Source organism: Camelus dromedarius, chromosome 16 (assembly GCF_036321535.1).
Source record: "Camelus dromedarius isolate mCamDro1 chromosome 16, mCamDro1.pat, whole genome shotgun sequence".
Taxonomy (NCBI): domain Eukaryota; kingdom Metazoa; phylum Chordata; class Mammalia; order Artiodactyla; family Camelidae; genus Camelus; species Camelus dromedarius.
The window spans coordinates 21,728,881-21,748,551 of NC_087451.1; the positions used below are offsets into that span (position 1 = coordinate 21,728,881).

Below are 19,671 nucleotides of genomic sequence, written 5' to 3' on the forward strand. Positions count from 1 at the left end.
TTCCACCTTTTGGCTATTATTAGTAATGCTGCTGTGAACTTTCAGATACAAGTTTTGTGCAGGCGTATGTTTTCCTTTCTGTTGGGCCCATACCTAGGAGTATTCTAATCGCTGGGCCATATGGTAACTCTGTGTTTAATATTTTGAGGAACTGCCAGGCTGCTTACCAATTTCTCCACACCCTTGCGAACACTTGGTAGTGTCTTTCTGGTTGTAGATGTCGTGGTGGGCGTCAAGGGGTATCTCACTGTGTTTTCGATTTACACTTTCCTGATGACTAGTGATTTGAGCTGCTTTTCATATATACTTTCTTTGGAGAAATGCCTAATCATATCCTTTGTCCATTTTTGAATTGGGTGGTTTGTTTTTTATTGTTGAATTGTAAGGGTTCTTTATATATTCTGGATGCAAATCTCTTATCAGAGAGATGACTTGCAAACATTTTCTCCCATTCTGTGGGTTGTTTTTCCTTTTCTTCATGTTATCCTCTGGTGTTTTTGATTTTGGTGAAGTCTAGTTTACCCCTTGTTTTCTTTTGTTGCTTGTGCTTTTGATGTAACTTCTAAGAAACCACTGCCAAATCCTAGGTCACAAGATTTACTTCTCTATTTTCTTCTGAGAATTTATAGTCTTAGCTCTGATATTTAGGTCTATAATCCATTTTGAGTTAATTTTTGTATGTGGTGTAAGGTAAGGATCCAGTCTCATCCTTTTGCGTGTGGATATCCAGTTGTCCCAGCATCATTTGTTGAAGAAACTTCTTTCTCCATTGAACGATCCTGGCGCCCTTGTCGAAAATCAGTTGAACACAGATGTGTGGGTTTATTTCTGGACTCTTCAATTCTACTCCATTGTATTTCTGTTATGATTTTTAACTCACTATTTCCTTATCATGGAAAGATGGCAAGTGCCTTTGATAAATAGAAAGGTGAAGGAATCAAGGTAACTTGCATGGATATGTGATTGTAAAGTATAGAAAATAGTTTTCACATTCTGGAATTAGAAGGGATCTTAGAGGTCATGTTAGTTCAAATGCTTTGTTTTGTTGGTGGGGACTACAAAGATTAAGTTTCGATTTCAGAGGGTAACAGATCTGCCCCGATTCACAGTTTATCCGAGGCAGGGCTGGGATTAGAACCCAAATCTCTTGACATTCTAGGGCAATGTTTTTTTTTTTTTTTTTTTTCTATTCCCAGGCCCCACATCTCAGGTCTCTTGACCCAGACCCCAGGTCTGCCCGAGCTTCCTTTACTGTGTGAGTGAGGGTCTGTGTCCTCCATCACTTCTTGGTCCGTGGAAGTGAATGTAGAGAGTTGCGTGTGTCTCTTCCTTCCCTTGGAGCCTGAGAAAGAAGAAAGCCAGTCGTGGCAAAGCACTTGGAAAATCTGAAATTGCTATATAAATGCCACTAAATGATAAGATTGCCAGCTTGATGCTCTTCTCCCAGGAAGGTTCAGCATGTCAGAGGCGGCACGATGAGAGGAAACAATTCACTCTCAGACACGTTTTTAAACTGCTGTGTTTGTCACTTTCCAATGGGGCAGAGTGGCTGGGAGCTAGAATCCCGGTGTGAGTGGAGCCTTGGGGTGGGCTGGGCATGGCCAATCTTCGGAGGGGGGCAGGCTGGCTGGGAGGGGCCTGGAGGCATGGTGCCTGCCTGCCCCTCAGGGACCCCCCAGTGTCATGCACTGAGAACCAGGGACCTGGCCCTGAAATGACAATATCCGGGTGGTGGTCCCTTGTGGCTCAGAACATCCCTGCATGTCTGTTTCCTATTGATGATGGTTTCATATATCATACCCACGGAGGGGGTCCTGCTGGAGACCAGGCTGGGGAGTGATTGCCCCTAAGTGGTGAGCCCCGCAATGGCAGGAATTATGTTCTCTTTACCTCCGCTCTGTAGTGACAGGTGCACGCCCAGTCCTCAACAAACACATGCTTTGTTACCCAAGAGAGGTGCTGAGTGAATAAAGGCTGCTCTTGGGGTGCCTGGCCTCCCCAGCTACAGCGGCGTCCCCTGCATCTCTCTTTCCTCCTGTGTGTGTTTTCCCCCCGGGGTTTGTGATAGCTTCCTCCTCTGAACCCCAGCTGTGTTCACCGTCTGCACCGTCCTTGTGTTCAGACATTTATCATTTTATCAGTACGTCCTGCCTTTGTGGCTGAATCACACCTTTCTTTGACAACCAGAGCTGTGTTTTGTAGTTATTTGGGCCACCCGTATAGAGTACATGCTCCTCGGTGTGTGTCCTTCAGTGGGGAAGTTGGTCCCCCTGACATTAGTAACCCGACCCTGAACTTGAGGCCAGTGGTGGCAGCCCTTTACTGTAGCAGCGTTCCGAAAGCCAGCTGCTGTAGGAGTCTGCCTGGCACAGGGGGTGATCTGGGGAGCTAGGATTTTGAAAGGGCTTACAGTTCATTGGTGTGAAATGAGTGAAAGAAAGAAACCGTGATTACAGCCTTTTAGCGCCTGGACCCCTGGGCATGGCAACCTCTACCCCGTGTTCCCACCGAGACCGGCACCAGCTGATGCTGGAACTGTTCAGAACTGAACGCTGGGCCTCCGTCCATCAGAAGAGCCGATGGAAGTGGTCCAGCTTCCTTGGCAGTTGCGCTCAGCTGCCCGGTGAATCTCACTGTGTGATCTCTTTCCCTTTCAGGGCTCTGGCCGACATCTTAAGGCAACAGGGACCAATCCCCATAGCACACTGTGAAAGAGAAACTGTCTCGGCTATCGACAGCTCTCCCAAAGAGAACACGCCGGTCAGGTCGTCCTCCAAAAACCACTACACCCCCGTGCGCACAGCTAAGCCGACTCCAGGTAAGTGAGAGCCGGTCACCTTGAGTCTTTGCCGAGGCTGTGAGAGGTTTCGGTGGTGCTGGCCAATCATGGAGCCCTGAGCTGTGAGAGGCTGTAATGGGCCGGTGGGCTCGTGGAAGAGTCCGGGGACTGGCCCCCCTGGAGAGAGCTGGGTGTGCGAGATTGCCGCCGCTGAGTGGAGTGTCCGGGCTGGAGGCGAGCTGACGATCTGTGATTTAGTGAGCATCGGCCTAATTCTCTTTCCCGAGAGGGAGCTTGCAGCAGCCTGGGTGGAGTATGGTCACCCTCTTGCCCACGCACGTGGTGGGAAGATTGAGGCTGCCTAGGACGCTAGATACGTGACAAGAAGTGGCTGCAGTCAAATGTAGAGACTGCTCAAGTGTCGGAACCTCAGACGGCACTGCCCGAGGGCAGGGCTTCTGCCTGTATTGTAGGTGACCGTTTCCTGTGCTCCGTCAGTTCTCGGGATGTGGGATGCATTTCCACATAGGAGCAATATACGTTTGACTCTTACGTGGTCACGACTATAATCCGCACGGAACAATAAACGAAGCGAGGAAATTAGGATCAACAGTATAACCCTACATTCCTGGGGATCTTGCTTTGTGCCAGGTGTTTTGCTGAGCATTTGACACGTATTTTCTTTCTTGTTTTTTTCACAGCAGTCTTAAAAGTGCTTCTATTATCCCTGTTTTAGATGAGGGACAGAAAGGTTCAGTGCTTTTCCCAAGGATATATGGTTGGTAAGAAAGCAAGCCCGGATTCAAAGTGAGGCATGTGGGGACCAACAGTCAGGTCTAGAAAACTCTCGTCTCCTAGTCCAGTATGCGAAGTGAATGCAAAGTGTCTGAGCGGACAGTGTCCTTCCCAGTGCAGCCGGGGAAGCTGGTTCTCATCGCGAGCGCTACCAGGCAGCCTCCTGCTGACCCCAGTCTCAGGCACAGCTTCCGCTTTGGGACTTGGATTTGGAATCACCACATCTTTCATTCGATAGCTTTTCAAAGGATGGGCTGTATGTTCTGAACTAAACCTGCAATAAAGGTATGTCACCACTAGGTGGTAATGGGTGCGTTCCAGATTCAGACTGTAGCAGACATGCTGTTGAGACCAAATTTGCTCTCTGTTTATTCTTTAATCTTAAAAAATATGTTAAATCGGAAATCACATACTTGCCTTTAAGGTAATAGAGTTAAATCTTTTGAGAATCTGATAAAAGTTAAGGACATCTTCCTCTTCCAAAATATATACATATACATATACCCACCCAATACTTTGCATAGGATTTAAGGGGATTTATAGACCTGATTTAAAAGTAAAGATGAGAGATCCACCTTTGCAAAACAAGTCTAAGATACATTTTTTAACCTTAATATCATAGATGTTTATAAAGTAAGCAGAACGAATGGGCAAAAACATCTAGACCATTGGTTATCTCCCCAGCAGCGTATTAGAATCACCAAGGAGCTCTTGAAAAAGCTGGTGCCTGGGCCCCATAAATGAACCAGAATTTTTTGGGGTGCTGCTGGCAGCAGTATTTTCTAAAATCTCTTGAAAGTGATTCTAACATGCAAACAGAATCAAGAGCCACTCGTCCAGAGGGAGCCCTTTACTTTATGAATGAGGACACCGACGGGCTATGCCAGCGATTCTCAAACTTGCTGCTCATTGGACTCACCTGGGGAGCTGTAACTATTAAGGGTGCCTGGGCCCCGCCCCCCCGAGATTATAATTTAATTGATGTGAGGGTGTGACCTGCACATGAGGTGGGGGCATGTTTCTAATACAAGGTGGTTTTAATATGGGAGTTCAAGAATCGCTGGGCTGTGGAAATTGCAGAAAGGTGCCATTCTAACGAACCCTTATTAACGTTGTTCCCCGTGTAATCTAACCTGGGTGTTATGACCATCTTTGAGCGAGGCATTTCTGTTTCTCCCAAGACTCACGGGGGTTTGAAGTCAAGGTTCCCCAGAACCTTGTCTGTGATTCTGGAACTTCAGGTCTAGTTTACCTGCACCCCTCTCTGTTCCGATTTTCTCTGTCTCATACACAAACCAGCTAGTTCCAGCCATTGAGTCCAGACCGATTAAGTGGACAGTCTTGATTTGTCCTTAAATGCCTGACTGGGCGGGAAGGTTTGTCATTTCTTCTGGTTTCTGTGTGCGTCCTCTCCTCTGTTGATCTGAAAAGAGATGCTTATAGTTACATGATTCACCCCTATGTTTTGAGAAATCTGTCCCTGCATTTCTTAAATTGGAACTCTTCTCTTGGCTTTTAGAGGTGGGAATTGTTCCCTGGCCCAGAAAACATTCTCAATGGTGATACTTAAATTTGAAAGCAATTTCATAGCAATCTGCAGCGTCTACAGCTATAATGGACACGACCGCTTTCCCGAATAGCTGGTATCCTTTGCCACGAACCACTGAGCAGAAGTTTAAACACAACTTTGTGTAAGTGTTCCAAGTGGAGATTTATTGCGATTTTTGCTATTGGTCAGATCAGCAAATCACCAATCACGGGAATATGGTTGCAAGAGTCTTGGAGGGGGATCTTAAGGAAGATTTCTGGAAATCCCAGGAGGCATCATAGCATTGAGTTGTTTTACTACTCAAAATACTGTCCCTGGACCAGCCGCATCAGCATCACCTGGGAATCGCAGGCCCCATCTCACCTGCTAGCTGGGAACCTGCATTTTCATATCCTGTCCTTAGACCAGGCAGGGTCCGTGGGGTGGTGTCAGGGAGGAAAGTCCCTGGCCCCGAGCCTTCTGTGCTTGGCTCCTGCCTGAGGCACGTCCTCCGAGGATGAAGGGGCTTTGCAGGGTTTCGTGGGGCTCAGGGCCTTGCATGTCAAAAACACATGCTCATTTGGCTTAGGGAGTAAAGTGAGGGTCCTGCCTTAATAAGAATAAAAACAATGATACCTTGAGTGCTGAGTACCTACTCTGTGCTGGGTAGTCTGTTAGGTACTGGATTTATAATAGAGAGTGGATTCTGTAGCATTTCTTAGGTATAGGAGCTCCTATTCCCACATCAGCAGAAAATTCCTTTTCTCTCCTGTAAGACCCTTTTTTCTTAACTCTTCTAGAAATCCCTTTCCAGGTTTAAAAGGGGCTTCAATGTTGGACAGTTACTTTGGACACAGAGAATCAGTGAAGCCCATTTCCATCTCCCACCCCTCAGATCTTGCTGCCTCTAGACCCTCACTCCTCAAAGTGTGGTCCACAGACCAGTCATGACTGCATCCCCTGGGAGCTCGTGAGAACTCAGAACCTGCATTTAACAGGGGCTTCAGGCGATTTGTACACACACTGGAGCTGAAGAAGATCCCTTTAGCACAGCGATCCTCAGCCCTGACTGCACATGGGGACGGTGTGGGCAATGCTGAAAATACTAATGCCTGGCCCTTCCCCCAGAGATTCTGGTTTAATTGGTCTAGGGTAGAACCTGGGTGTTAGAATGTTTCAGAAACTTCCCCCAGGGTTCCATTGTTCAGCAAACTGAGACCCGGAGCCAGAGGGAGATGGTCAAATAAGAACAGCACCCTGGAGGGCTGTGGAGTTTGAGTTCACATCAAGACACACAAGATCAAGCCCCGGTGGTCCTTCTTAGTGGGCCGCAGGGACACAGCCTCTCCACGGCAGGGGGCGGGGGCAGCGGAGGACTCAGGCTCTTTTGAGAAGAGGGCTGGGGTCGGTCTGCAGCTGTGAATGGGACACCTGGGCAAAAGCAGGCGCAAGCAGTGATACAGCCGGCCCTCCATGTCTGCGGGGTTTGCATCCATGGATTCAGCCCACCTCGGATCCTTTGCTATAGTTACCATCAGTGGTTGGTTGAATCCGCAGATGTGGAACCCGCAGATGCAGAGGGCCGGCCGTGGGACTTGAGCATCCTCAGAGTTTGGTGTCTGTGGCCGTCCTGGAATCAATCCCTTGGATACCAGGGGCCGGCTGTGTCAGAACTGATCAGAGGGCCAGGCAGAGCCAAGCGTCAGGAAATGCCCCACACCCAGAGTTGCGGGTCCCCTGAGCCCGGGATCTCACAGGCTTGCGGTGGGCTCGCATGACCTTCGTGGATGGGGAAGGGTGGGGACCATGTGTGTTCACCTGGCCTGACTCACTCCCAGAGAACCTAACTTGTCCCCTCCCTGCACGTCAGTGTATGTCACCAGCCAGGAAGCTCTTCCAGAGTTTTCATTATGCAGGCACGATTGATTGAATCATCGTTTGCATCATTGTCCACATGATTGAATTCCATGTCTCTCCCCCTACAACACATGGCTCAAAGGCCCAAACCTTCAGTCACCCGTTTGGTCTTCTGGCTTGGCCGATCCCCATCCTGGAACTGTCTGGGTACCCACCATGAGTAACAAAGACACTCCGTAAAATGGGGTTAATAATAATAGCGTTTGCCCCCTAGGGCGGCTGTGGGAAAGCATGAGATGAAATGAGCTTTAACGTAAAGCGATCCGAGCAGCCTCTGACAGAGGGACACGCTGTTGGAAGTCTGCACTGTCTCATGTGTTGCTCACCAGGCCACACGTGGCTGTTAAGTGCTTGAAGCGTGTTTCAGAGCTCACAAGATTTCAAAGAGTTTGCGTGAAAAAAAAGAATGTAAAATATCTCCAAAATTTTTTATATTGATTACATTTGAAATGATAGTATTTTGGATATCTTGGGTTAAATAGAATCTATTAGTAAGATTAATTTCATCTGTTTCTTTTCACTTTTTTTTAACATGACTGCTAAGAAATGTGAAATTACATATGTGGGTCACATCTTTGACTTGCATCCCGTTTACACTGAACAGCTGATTTAAGTGTCAGTGGTATCGAGTGTCTACTGAGTTCAAGTGTCAGTCACGAACAGAAATCCCCTCCATCTCGGGAGCTCCCATTGTAATGGGGGAGACACAAAGTGAATGAGTAAATGATTTCAGAGAGTGCCAAATGCTCAGACACGCTCAGGCAGGTTAGAGGAACACTGGGGAGAGGGAGCTGCTTTTGAGAGTGTGGTCCGAGGAGGCAGTGTTTGACCTGGTACCCGACTGACGAGGAGGAGCCAGCCACAGGGAGAGCTGCAGGAAGAATATTTTAGACAGAGGGACTGGCAGATGCAAAGGCCCTGAGGCACAAGCAAAGCTGGTGTGTTCAAAGAACAGAAAGCAGACACGGGTCTGGAGGGTCGTAAATGAAGAAGCAGCGTGATGAGAACAGAGAGGTAGATACGGGCCGGTCACCCAGGGTTTGGAGGGCACAGTAAGGAATGTGGATTTTATTTCACTGAGATGATCTGGTTTCTGCTTTAACCAGACAGCCTAGCTGGCAGTGGGCTCTGTGGAGAAGCAGGACAACCAGCTAACATTTCTGATAGAAAGGTGGGTTAATGAGGGAGCTTCCTCTGACTTCCTGCTCCACGAGAAGACACCCTTCCCATAACGAAGGCCTGAGCAGCGACGCCCTGTGGGTTTCAGAATCGAGGCCCAAATCCTGACAGGCCTTAGTCCAGGGCTCTTCAACAGGGATTGGCAGACTTTTTTCTGAAAAGAGCCAGATTGTAAATATTTTAGACTCTGTGGCCATAAGATCTCCATTGCAGCTGCAGGACTGTGTCACAGTAACTCTAAATGATGGGCCCCGCTGCGTTCCCGTAAAATGCTGTTTACAAGAAGAGACGGTGGGCAGGGTTAGGCCCATGGCTGCAGTTTGTCCATCCCCGTTCTTCACCTCGCTCTCAAAAGCCTTCCACGGCACCTTCCACAGTGACCTTTGCTTCCACATGACAGGTGACCAGGGACACATCCCTCACCAGGACACTGCGGGGGAATTCATGGTCAGTGCAGGGCCGTGACCCGGGGGGGGGGGGGCTCCGTAAAGTCAGGCCCCATGTCCCTCCTCCCTCTCCTGTGACTCGGGCCAGGATGCTGCTGGGATCCCGGTTTCACAGCAGGCGGGTCGATGGGTTATCACGTCACGGCCGAGACCTGGGTCCTCAGCCTCACCTTGGCATTTTTTCCACCACCGGGGTGATGATGTCAAAAGCATGCTTATTCCATCACAGGTGATGTGTCACCAGGAGGGGTGGCCAGCAGCCCCCGATGATGACAGGCTCAGGGTTCCAGAGGTCTCCAGGGGCGTGGACACCCCAAGGTTCCATCTGCTGTTTGAAGCTCCTCCTTCGACTTGTATCTCGGATCCCGTTGACTGCTGGTCCTCAGCCGCCTGGCTCCCTTGCTCCTCGCCCCGCCCCCATGCCTACCAGCTCTGTTCCTTCAGGTGTAAATGTGCCCCCCCCACCTTACACAGGAGGAGAGCCCTCCCTCCATTTCACACCCTCCTCCTGCTTTTTCTCTCCTTGACAGTCGAGAGCTTTGCAAAACACTCATCCACACCTGCTGCCTCTACTTCCTCTCCTTCCACCTGCCCCCACCTTCACGCTGGCTCCCATCCCCTTCCCGCAGCTCCCTGGCCCCCTTCACACAGTCCCGGGGGCCAGGGCGCAGGCTCCGCGGGGATCTGCGGCTGGACTGGGCCTCCCACCCCTCTTCACCGAAGCCAACGCTCCGGCCACCCAGGCCCACTCAGTTGCCGGGGAGCAAGTTCTCCCTGGCCTCCCAGGCTCCTCTGCTCTTCGGTTTGTCTAGAATATTCTTTCTGCCCACTCTCTCTCAGCCTCCCTGTTCCTCCTCCTCTCCCAGGGCTTGGCTTACCTCCCCTGACCTCTGGCTGGCTCGGCCCCTCCCCTGGGTGCCCGGCCCTGCAGAGTCCAGGGAGTGGGTGCAGGGTGACACCCCAGCTTGGAACCCAGCTGTGCCTCTTCCTGGCGTGGGACCCTGACCAAGCGGCATAGCCTCCCCGGGCCTCTGCTTCCTGGTCTGTAAACCAGGATCGTAATCTCTCCCCTGTGTGTCATAAAGAGGATCAAATGTGTCAGTAAGTAACCTGTCCTATCCAGTCTCCCTACAGCATGTCTGCTGTCAGCCCAGCTCAGGGCCTGGCACACTCGAGCCTTGATGTGAACAGCGCATAAAAATCCTGTGTTGGGTCAGAAAAACCAGTAAGGCCCACGTGGGGAACAGCGGGCTGTGTGAGAGTTGTAGGATGTAGCTGACTGTCTGGTGTGAGTGCACAGAGCCGGTGGTCAGTAGCTCTGGAAACAGAAGATTGCATTGAAAGGACCTTGGATCCGGATCTGGATCCAGGGAGGTGAGCCGCCTGCTCTTCTCATGATTAATGTGTCCTGCTGTAGACACCCATGCCCGGGGCGTCCCAGGGGAGGGACTGGCCACTGGGAAGCCAGAGAACCTGGTCTTTAAGTGATATTAACAATGGACTTTGCTTTAAAGTACTTTCCATGCGGTGACTTGTTTAAATTTTGTAGTAACCTGATGAGGCAGCCCTACGATCAGGCCCACTTTGCAGATGAGGAGACTGAGGCCCAGGGGGCTGGTCTGGGCCCTGAAGGCAGGCAGTCTGACCCCAGAGCCCACGCCCTGAGGTCATACTGACCAGAGGTGCAGACAGTGCTCCGGGAGCCGCTGCAGCTCTGTGAAGCCTGTCCCCCGGCCGTGGGTCCACGCCCGCCCCGGCTGCCTGGTGTAGGACCTGGGCCTGCAGGGAGGACACCAGAGGAGGCCAGTGTTTGCTCAGCCCGAGGGCAGATATTCTCACGACAAAGTGAGCCCCTCAGCTCCAGGACTGACCACCTTGCCACAAACGGGGCACTGGCCCAGGATGCATTTAAGCAGGGGGCTGGGGGAGCCAGGGGGCATTTTCAGCTGGGCTGCGGGCTGGCCTCGCTGGTTCTCCCTTTCTGAGAGTGTAGTAGGACGAGTAGCTAGCCTTTGAGGGCTGACTGCTCAGAGCTTGCTCCTGCGGGTGCTCTCACTGCCCCAGCAGAGAGGGGGCTGCAGGGGCCGGCCGGTGGGGCAGCCTGTATGGTGGCAGTGGGGGGGGGGGGGCTTGTCAGTGGCGGAGGTGGGTCTGGCCCAGGCAGCCTGATCCTGAGCTCACGCCCCTGGAGGCCACACCAGCTCGGTGTCCTCTTGAGATTCTGTGAGCCCCGGGGGCAGAGCCCAGCTTGGGCCAAATCGCCATCCCATCCTCGGTGCCAGGCTTGTCTTGAGTGGAAGGGCTCCTTCCCGCTTCACCACTTGATGCCGTTTGGGAAGTGAGTCCTGAGCTTGTTCCAGTCCTGTGTGGGGGGTGGGTGAACGGCTTTTCCCTGCCCAGGGTTGCCTCGAGAAGGGGTGCGCCCCACGCGGAGCCTCCCGAAGCCCCAGGAGCTGCCCCTGCCCTGGCCAGGCCAGTTGTGCCCGACGCATCCTTCCAAACCCAGGACCTCGTCCTGCCGGGGAGCTGCCAGGGCTTGGTCAGCCCGGCTGGGGAGGCAGCCCGTGCGGGGGGCAGACGGAGCCCGATCTCACCATATGGCCGGGGAGCGGGGAGCGCCGCTGAGCCGGCCCTCTAATTACTCACCGCACCCAGGAAGCAGGAGGATTTAGAGTACGTTCTGGCTGTTACCAAAGTGAGATGCGGGGGAGAGGGAAAGCCGGAGCGCTGCGGACGGGGTTAGAATTCACAATGACCTCGGTGAGTCGGCAAAACCGAGGGCCGATAGAACACAGTGCAGTGAGGACAAGAGCGAGAGGGCTCTGGGCAGGCAGGACAAATTGTCAAGGGCTGGGGGCAGCGGGGTGCATGGCCCGGCCCACAGGGTGGCGAATGGTGAGAGCTCCGTGGGTGAGGGGATCCCAGCCCCTATCCAACTGGGCATCAGGGGTCTTCATTCCCAGGGGCTCCAAGTCCATCACCTACACAGTAAAGCATATTTAGGAACCAAGGATGGAGGAGGAGGTGGCATCGAGCCACCCTTTGCTAGATGTGAAGCACCCACTATGTGCTGAACCAGGCGATGGATAAGATGCAGTCCCAGCCTCAGGAGCTTAAATCCAGGAGCAGAAAGACTAGACCACATAATAGAAAGATAACCAGCCACACAGGTGCCTCATCAGAATTAGCCACGTGCTCGGCAGGTTCACAGGGAAGGGTGTCTGGTTAAGGCAGGAGTCACCGAGTGCCTTGAAGGATGGCCGGATTACATGGGCCAGGGAGATGGCACAGAGTGCTTCTGGCTGGTGAGCTGGGGACACCAAGAACCTTGAAGGCAGGGATGCTTAAGGGACCAGCAGTTTGCAAAGCAGAGCAGCGACCAATTCCTTTGGAAGAGTTGGTTGTAGCTTTTCTGTAAACAGGCAGTAGTGATTAAAGAGCCGACGGAAAGGCCAGAAGGAACTGGAAGTCTTTGTCCTGTTGGAAGAGGCTGCTCTGAGCAGGAGACTTTTCTTTTCCCTTCTCTAAACATAAGGGTTGTGTCCCCGGAGGGCAGGAAGTATGTGGGAAGAAGGGGTGCTTGCTGGGGAGGTACCATCTGGCTCAGTTGGGCTAATGATGGGGCGGGGGTGGGGCGAGGTTGGACCCTGCAAGGGGACTTGTGTGGGCCTCAGGTGAGAGGTGCCCAGGGGCAGAGGCACGAGGCCCACAGCCTTTTGGCAGCTCCTTACGAGGAAGGAAAGAGGGAGGTCAGGGTGGGATTCAAGGCACACTGACTCCTTGGTTCACACAAAAACAATTTGGCCTTTCACTGGATATCGGGCACCGAGGATGTGGGAGGGAACAAAGCCGAGTCCCCAGAAACAGCACTTGCATGCAGTTGGAAGAGGCAGAAAAGAAATTCATAAACATACGGCATAAAATCAGGTACTGGCAAGAGCTTCGAGAGAAGTAGGGCAGGAAGGGGGAGGAGAGGGTGATGGGTGTTGGGAGGACGCAGCCTGGCTTGAAGATAGTACCCTGATTACTGATCAAATTACTAAAGCAGCGACCTGAATGACGGAGAACAAGCCACATGTGACTGTGTATATACTGGGCAGAGATGGGAGCCGTCCCGGGTGTTTGGGGAACAGGAAGACCAGAAGGGCTGGAGTGGAGAGAGCCAGGGTAGAGACATGGTAGTGGATGAAGTCAAAGAAATGGGACGTTACTAGGGTCTTGGGTTTCATTCTGGGTGTGATGGGAGCCATCGTGGGGTTTGCAGCAGAGAAGTGTTGTGATTTGACTTGGATTTTATATGATCACTATAGTTAACATCATCAGAATAGACCCTGGAAGGGCGAAGATGGAGGTAAGGAGGTGTGGGAGAGGTGGGAGCTATTGCACCACCCAGGAGATGGGAAGATCGAGGCTTGGATGGTAGTAACCAAAGACATAAGAAAGACTCAGCTTCAGGGCACATTTATTTATTCTTAACATCTTAAATCATTTTAAATCAGTGAAAAATTTTTAAGTGATTGAATGATGCAGTGAATACCTGTATGCCTTTCACCAGTTGTTAACACTTGCCTCTCCCTCTCTCGTCTTCTTCCTTCTCATCACCACCATCACCACCATCATCATCACCATCACCACCATCACCACCGCCATCACCACCATCACCGCCGTCATCACCATCACCACCATCATCACCGTCATCACCATCATCACCGTCATCACCATCACCACCACCATCACCACCATCACTACCATCATCACCATCACCAACATCATCACCATCATCACATCACCACCATCATCACCGCCGTCACCACCATCACCACCATCATCACCGCCGTCATCACCATCACCACCATCATCACCATCATCACCATCACCACCACCATCACCAGCATCACTACCATCATCACCATCACCAACATCATCACCATCATCACATCACCACCATCATCACCGCCGTCACCACCATCACCACCATCATCACCGCCATCACCACCATCACCACCATCATCACCACCACCACCATCATCATCATATCTGAACCATGTGAGAGTAAGATCTCATGCAGATATCATGACACACGGTTCTTCATTCCTAAGTACTCTATTGTGCATCTTCTAAATTCAAGAATGTTCTCCTACATAACCATGCAACGATGACTAGATTTATGAAATTCATCTTTGTTACAATACTAGTACCTGATAAAGAGCACAGGGTTTATCTGAAAGTAGAAATGGCAGCACTTGCTAATGGATTATATGGAGGGTATGAGGGGAAGATAGGAGTCACAGATGACTTCAAAGATTTTGGCTGGAGCAAATGGTTGATGGCATGGCGAGGCCAGTGCAAGGACCTGGAATGAATAGTGAGAGCTCTTACCCCAGAGAAATGAGGAAGGGTCTGAGTGTTGGCAGGTGAGCTGAGCTGGGCTTCCCAGTTCTCCAGTAGCTATTGCCACACTGCTTCCACTTACATCACATTAGCCAGTGTCATCTTTCTTTTGTGTGGCCACATGACCAGTTAAAATATGGGCATTCTTTTACTAGAGAAGAATGGCTCATGGGGGGCAATTAATGATCAGCATCACTGTGTGACCTGGAAGGGGGCTGGGCCTGGGCAATGCTTTCTGCCACAAAGCATCAGTGTAAAAAGCCATCCTGGGTGATGAATCACTGTGGCTACCATCTGTGCTTCCCACAGCACTAACAATTAGTTGCGTCCAAAAGTGGACTGTAGATGCACAGGATGGGCAAGGCCACTGGGGCACCCCTGCAGGAGTGTCTGAAAGCTCTGAAGGAGCTGTGTTTCCGTTTTGGATTCTGATGAAGAAGGTAGAGAACTTTGCCACAATTGCAAAGCCAACACATTTTGGGAAACCTCTGTGGCGAGTCCCAGCTCTGGGTCCCTGGCTGTGTGAGCTCCTTAGAATCCGAGACCATGTCCTATTCACCTTTGGGTCCCCACATCCTTCGCTGCCGGGAACTCTGGGCTCTCCCGCACCCTGTATCCTAGCCCATGCCTGCTGAATGAATGAAGAAATGGCAATCAATTTAGATGATTCAGGAGTTTTACAAGATGCAGCAAAGCCAATTTTTCCTAAATAGAACATTTGTGGAGGTTTTGCCAGAACTATCTAGAAAGCATGTCAATGTGGCCATTGCCTCAGCCCAACCACCTACCCCTGCATGGAGGCAGGAACAGCCTCTTCTGGATAAAGACCCCTGAGTGGGAGAGGGAGACAGCCAGCAGCTGGCCGAGAGCCCTCACTTACCCCGCCCTCTGCTTCTCGATTCTGATCTGTAGTCAAGCTTTATATTTCCCTTTGTGTGTGTTTAGCTTAGGGATTTATCACTGCAGCTTAGATCTGCGATGAAATAGATAAGCCTGCACTTTAATAAATGTGGCCTTTCTTTCCCCGTAAGAATTAAATTAAAGGAAATGGGGCCTCAGAGGAGGCCAGGCAGGGCAGGCAGGTGGAGCTGGGTGGCCGGGGCCGTGAGACGACACTGCCTGCCAAACGGCTCCAGGAGGGGGACTGCTGGGGTGCAGTTTGGGGTCATTTTACAAGGAGGTGATAGGGCATCCCTGTGGCAGAGGAAGAGCCCTGTGTTTCCCATGGAAAGAAGCTAGAACAGCGAAGTCTGAGGCTTGCTGTGGAATCCTTCCTTGAGTGAGCAGTTTGGGTCCCCAAGTTGACTCCTCCTTCAGGTGCAGCTGCAAAGACGCTTTGCCTGTAGCCCTTTGGAAAGGACGTGGGTGTGAGGTCAGGGGCTACAGGACTCTACCAGGCCACGGTCTCAGCTCCAGGACAACTGGAGAAGCACCCCTGTAGTGGGAAGTGAGTGAGCTGTGTGACCTTGAGCAAAGACTTAACCTCTCTGGACCTCTGTTTGCTTTTCTCTCCATGAGAATGCTAATGTCTACTGGTAGGATCCTTGGGGAGGTAAGTGGAGATGAATTTAAAGCAATTAGCACGTCCGGGCCCATGATAGATGAGCAGTAAATGGTGCGCACTGGCCTGATTATTACAGAGTCTGAATCAGTGTTGCACAATCATCGTAGATGTTTCCTTCCATGGCCTTCAGGACAGGCAACTCTGTAGTTTCCATGGGCCCATATGAACTCACTATCTTAAGAGGCAATAGGATAGGAATCCTTTGAGTATCCTAATTGTCACCTGCAGATGACAGGACTGAAGTTCAGAAAGGCTGACTAACTTCCTCAAGGTCACACAGCTTGTACGTGGCCGTGCAGTGCCAGGAGTGGTGCCAAGAGCTGGTAAAGACAGGCTTGCCCAACCCTCGCGGTGGAACATTGCTTCCAGCCCTCCTAGTAGTTTTCATTCACAGCCATAAGGTCATGGAGACCAAGAACATCAGAGAACAGAGGGAGAGAGAGAGAGACGAGGCAGGGCAGTGACCTGTATTTTCAGTTTTCATTAGCAGACTCACGCTCTCAGGGCTGCTGGGCAAACACCTGGCTCCTTAGATTTTCCTGTAAAGGAAGCTCTCGGTGACTTTCAGAGCCCTGAGGGTTTGGCTGGAGCTGGCCAGCAGCCTCCAGCCCGTGGGCTCGTGTGGGTCAGAAGGGCTGAGTGGGCACGCTGAGCCTTGTGGTTCTCTAAGAAGGAGCGAGGGGTTTGCCTATATAAACATTCTTAAACAGGAGCCACTGAAGAAACAGGCATTGATAGCATTTATGTTTATGTCGTTGCTGCATAAAGGTTTGCTTAAGCACCTTACAGCTCTTTCTGTGAAGCTTCCTCTGGGATGTACGATTGCTGTGACTGAAATGTCCTCCAGGTATATGCAGATTCATTAATCTACTTATTCATCTATTATTAATGGAGTCCTGACCCTGCTGCAGGCGCTGTGGAATGAATGATGGCGTTCCAAGCCCAGGGAGAACTCACAGTCTGAGTAAATAAGACGTAGACTCTTGAAGAGTGACATAGCAGTGTGAGAGTTAGAAATCTGCACGAAACTATGATTAAAGAATTGTTCACTTACCATCCATAGGAATAGGGTGCTGCCCTTAGGCCAGTGGCGAGGGAGATTGAAATACAGCATATGCAGCCATGTGAGTGGAGGGGTGCACATGAGTCGTGTCCGGACTTTCATAGAAACAGAAGCATCTGCAAAGCTCATTCATTCACTTAGGCTTCGGGGAGTGCCTGCTGCATTCCAGGCACTGTGTCAAAGACTGAAATGGCCGAAGGAGGCACCTTGAAGCTGGTGGATACTGAATATGTCCTTGAAGGGTAGATAAAGAGTTGGATGGTCAGAAAGCTCGGGAGGGATTGGCCAAGGTAGGAATGGGATAGATTAAGGTAACCCATTGGGTTAAAAAGAGTGGGCATCACAGGACAGAGATTAAGCCTGTGCTTTTGAAGTAACATGCTCATGGTGGGGTGCGAGGTGAATAGCAGGAGAGCAGGTTAGAGAAGAGGATTGGAAACAGAATGTGGAGGCCTTGAATGCTAGGATTTGCTCGAGGGGAATGTCTGAAGGGAACACCGTAGTGATAGTGGTGTCCACAATTACGTTGATACCCACGTTCTAACACAGATGACCATTATTTGTAGCTAGTGTATAAAAATACAATTGATATTTAGTTATTTATGAGGAGAGATAATTAGGTTTATTTAGTGTTTATTTATTCTTAGAGGAGGTGGTAGGGATTGAACCCAGGACCTCATGTACACCAGGGATGCACTCTACCACTTGAGCTGTATCTTCCCCGCATGATTGATTTTTATATAATGACCTTGTATCCTGCAAATTTGCAAATTCCCCTATTAGTTTTATTAGCTTTTTCATAGACTCCTTAGGGTTTTCTATGTAGGTGGTTATGTCATCTGTAATATTTTACTTCTTCCTTTTTTAGTGGATGCATTTCATTTCTTTTTCTTGCCGTATTGCACTGGCTAAGACCTCCTTTACAGTATTGAGTCAGAGTGGTGAAACTTTGTTCCTGGTCTTGAGAAGAGAACATTGAGCCCTTTACATTGCGGTGTATGCTGCATCTACACTCAGAGATGCCCCTTATCAAGCTGAGAAGCTTTCCTTTTGTTGCTAGTTTGTGGGGAGTTTTTATCAGGGGTGGATATTGGATTGTGTCTATTTCTGTACCGTCTTCTGTATCTATTGAGATGATCATGTGGCTTTTCTTTTTAGCCTAATTTAGTGAATTACATTGGTTGGTTTTCAGATATTCAAAAACCTTGCATTCCTGGCATGAGTCTTACTTGGTCATGATTTCTTATCATTTTTATATATTATTGGATTTGATTTCCTAAAATTTGGTTAAGAACTTTTTGTGTCATTGCTCATGAAAGATATTGGTCTGTAGTTCTATTTTCTCGTCATGTTGGCTTGGTGTCAGTGTGAATTCTGATCTCATGGAATGTATCAGGAAGTTTTCCCTCCTTGAATTCTGTGGAAGAATTTTTGCAGAATTCACTAGTGAGGTCTTCTGAGCCTGGAGCTTTGTTTATTTTTTATAGGAAGATTTTCAAACTAGAAGTTCAGTTTCTTTAATAGATAGAAGGCTATTCAGATGATTTCTTTTTTGAAACAACCAGGCATGACTGAAAAAACACTTCAAAACTTTGCTGAAGTCTCTGATCCCAGAGCATTCTCAAAATATAACTCAAAAAAAGCCAGTGACCGGCCAGCTGCCTTGACACGGTGTTATATTCAAAGAAGCAATAGTCAAATACCCAAACACAACTAAAAAGCCCTTTGAATCTTTACTTGTTCTTTAGGAAGGAAAACAAACCAACAAACAAAGGGACCTATGAAACATTCGTGGTATACAGCAAATTTAAGCAATGAAAGTAATTTAAACATTAAAACAATTTAAAAAATTTTAAAAACCTTTCCTCATCTTCCTCACTCTCAGCCCCTCACATAGCCACAGGAGCCGCTTCCCCAGACCCTCGCTTTGCCCACAGAGCTCCCTGAAACTCACCCCCGGTCTCTACAGGTCTTCCCTGTCCTGACTCTGTAAATTGACTTACACTGTCTTGCTCTTTGGAATACTCTTGTTTCCCTCCTACCGAGACTGTGAACATTAGAGTAGAGTCTGGAGCTGACTCACTGTGGGAGAAAGTAGACTCGGGTGAGGGGCAGGAGGGCACATGGTCTGGGTGAAACAGACTCGTTTATTTGCAGTCGCACCGCGTGCTCACCATTGTAACCTAGAGACACAACTGAACGAGCCTCCTCCCCACCCCCCAGCCTGAGAGGCACCGGTCAAGCACCAGGTGCCAGGAGAGGCCACCTCGCTGAGACTCTGAGTCTGCAAATTGGAATTTAGATGGAGGTATTCACTTTGATTTTCCCAAAAGCCACATTCCACATTCAGGCTTATAGAGTGGAGAACTCAACACAGGTTTTCATTAAAAAACAGTCCTGCTGTTTGTATGTGATTGGCTCCAGGGCAGTTTAATTGATCTAGCGGAGGGGAAAAATCATTGAACTTGGAGCAGAAGATCTGGAGGGTTTTTTGTTTTTGTTTTTTTTCCGACCAAATCTTCAGATTTTTCATTTGATGAGTGAAGATAAAACTTTCTACTTCTCAGAGTTTTTGAGCTCTGTAATAGTTCACAAAAATATTAACTGTTACATACTGTCCGTTTAGACCATATACATAATAAAATTCATTGCATTCATATAGCATTTCACAAAAGCAAACATATGTATGTACATGTGTGCGTAAGTGAGTTAATTGTCACATCACTGGAGGAAGAAGTACTTATTTTCATTTAACAGGTGGTTCTGTCTGGAGATCCGGAAGGTTTAATTAATATATCCATCATCATACAGCCTGCAGGTATTAAAACCCAAACTTGAACTCACGTCTTCTGATTCAAGGTCTGTTTTTCCTTCTACTTCTCCTTTCTGCCCTGATTACGGCTCAACCACATGTTTGTCTGCCACGATATCAAAATCAAGTCAGTCTGAAGCTTCATGCCGGATAAACTCAGGCATGTGCTTACTTTTCTGTCCTTTCCAATCTGAATT

The 19,671-nt window shown here is 49.6% G+C and overlaps 1 protein-coding gene across 2 annotated transcripts in view; it reads left to right on the forward strand.

Annotated features, from left to right (window-relative positions):
* The window catches only part of SHISA6 (shisa family member 6), a 231,736-nt gene that overhangs the window by 19,554 nt on the left and 192,511 nt on the right, over positions 1-19,671 (forward strand). For both annotated transcript variants that reach the window (XM_031467604.2, XM_064495270.1), the window contains exon 2: positions 2,658-2,818. In XM_031467604.2, coding sequence (XP_031323464.2) covers positions 2,658-2,818 — 161 coding nt within the window. The remainder of the gene's footprint in view (positions 1-2,657; positions 2,819-19,671) is intronic.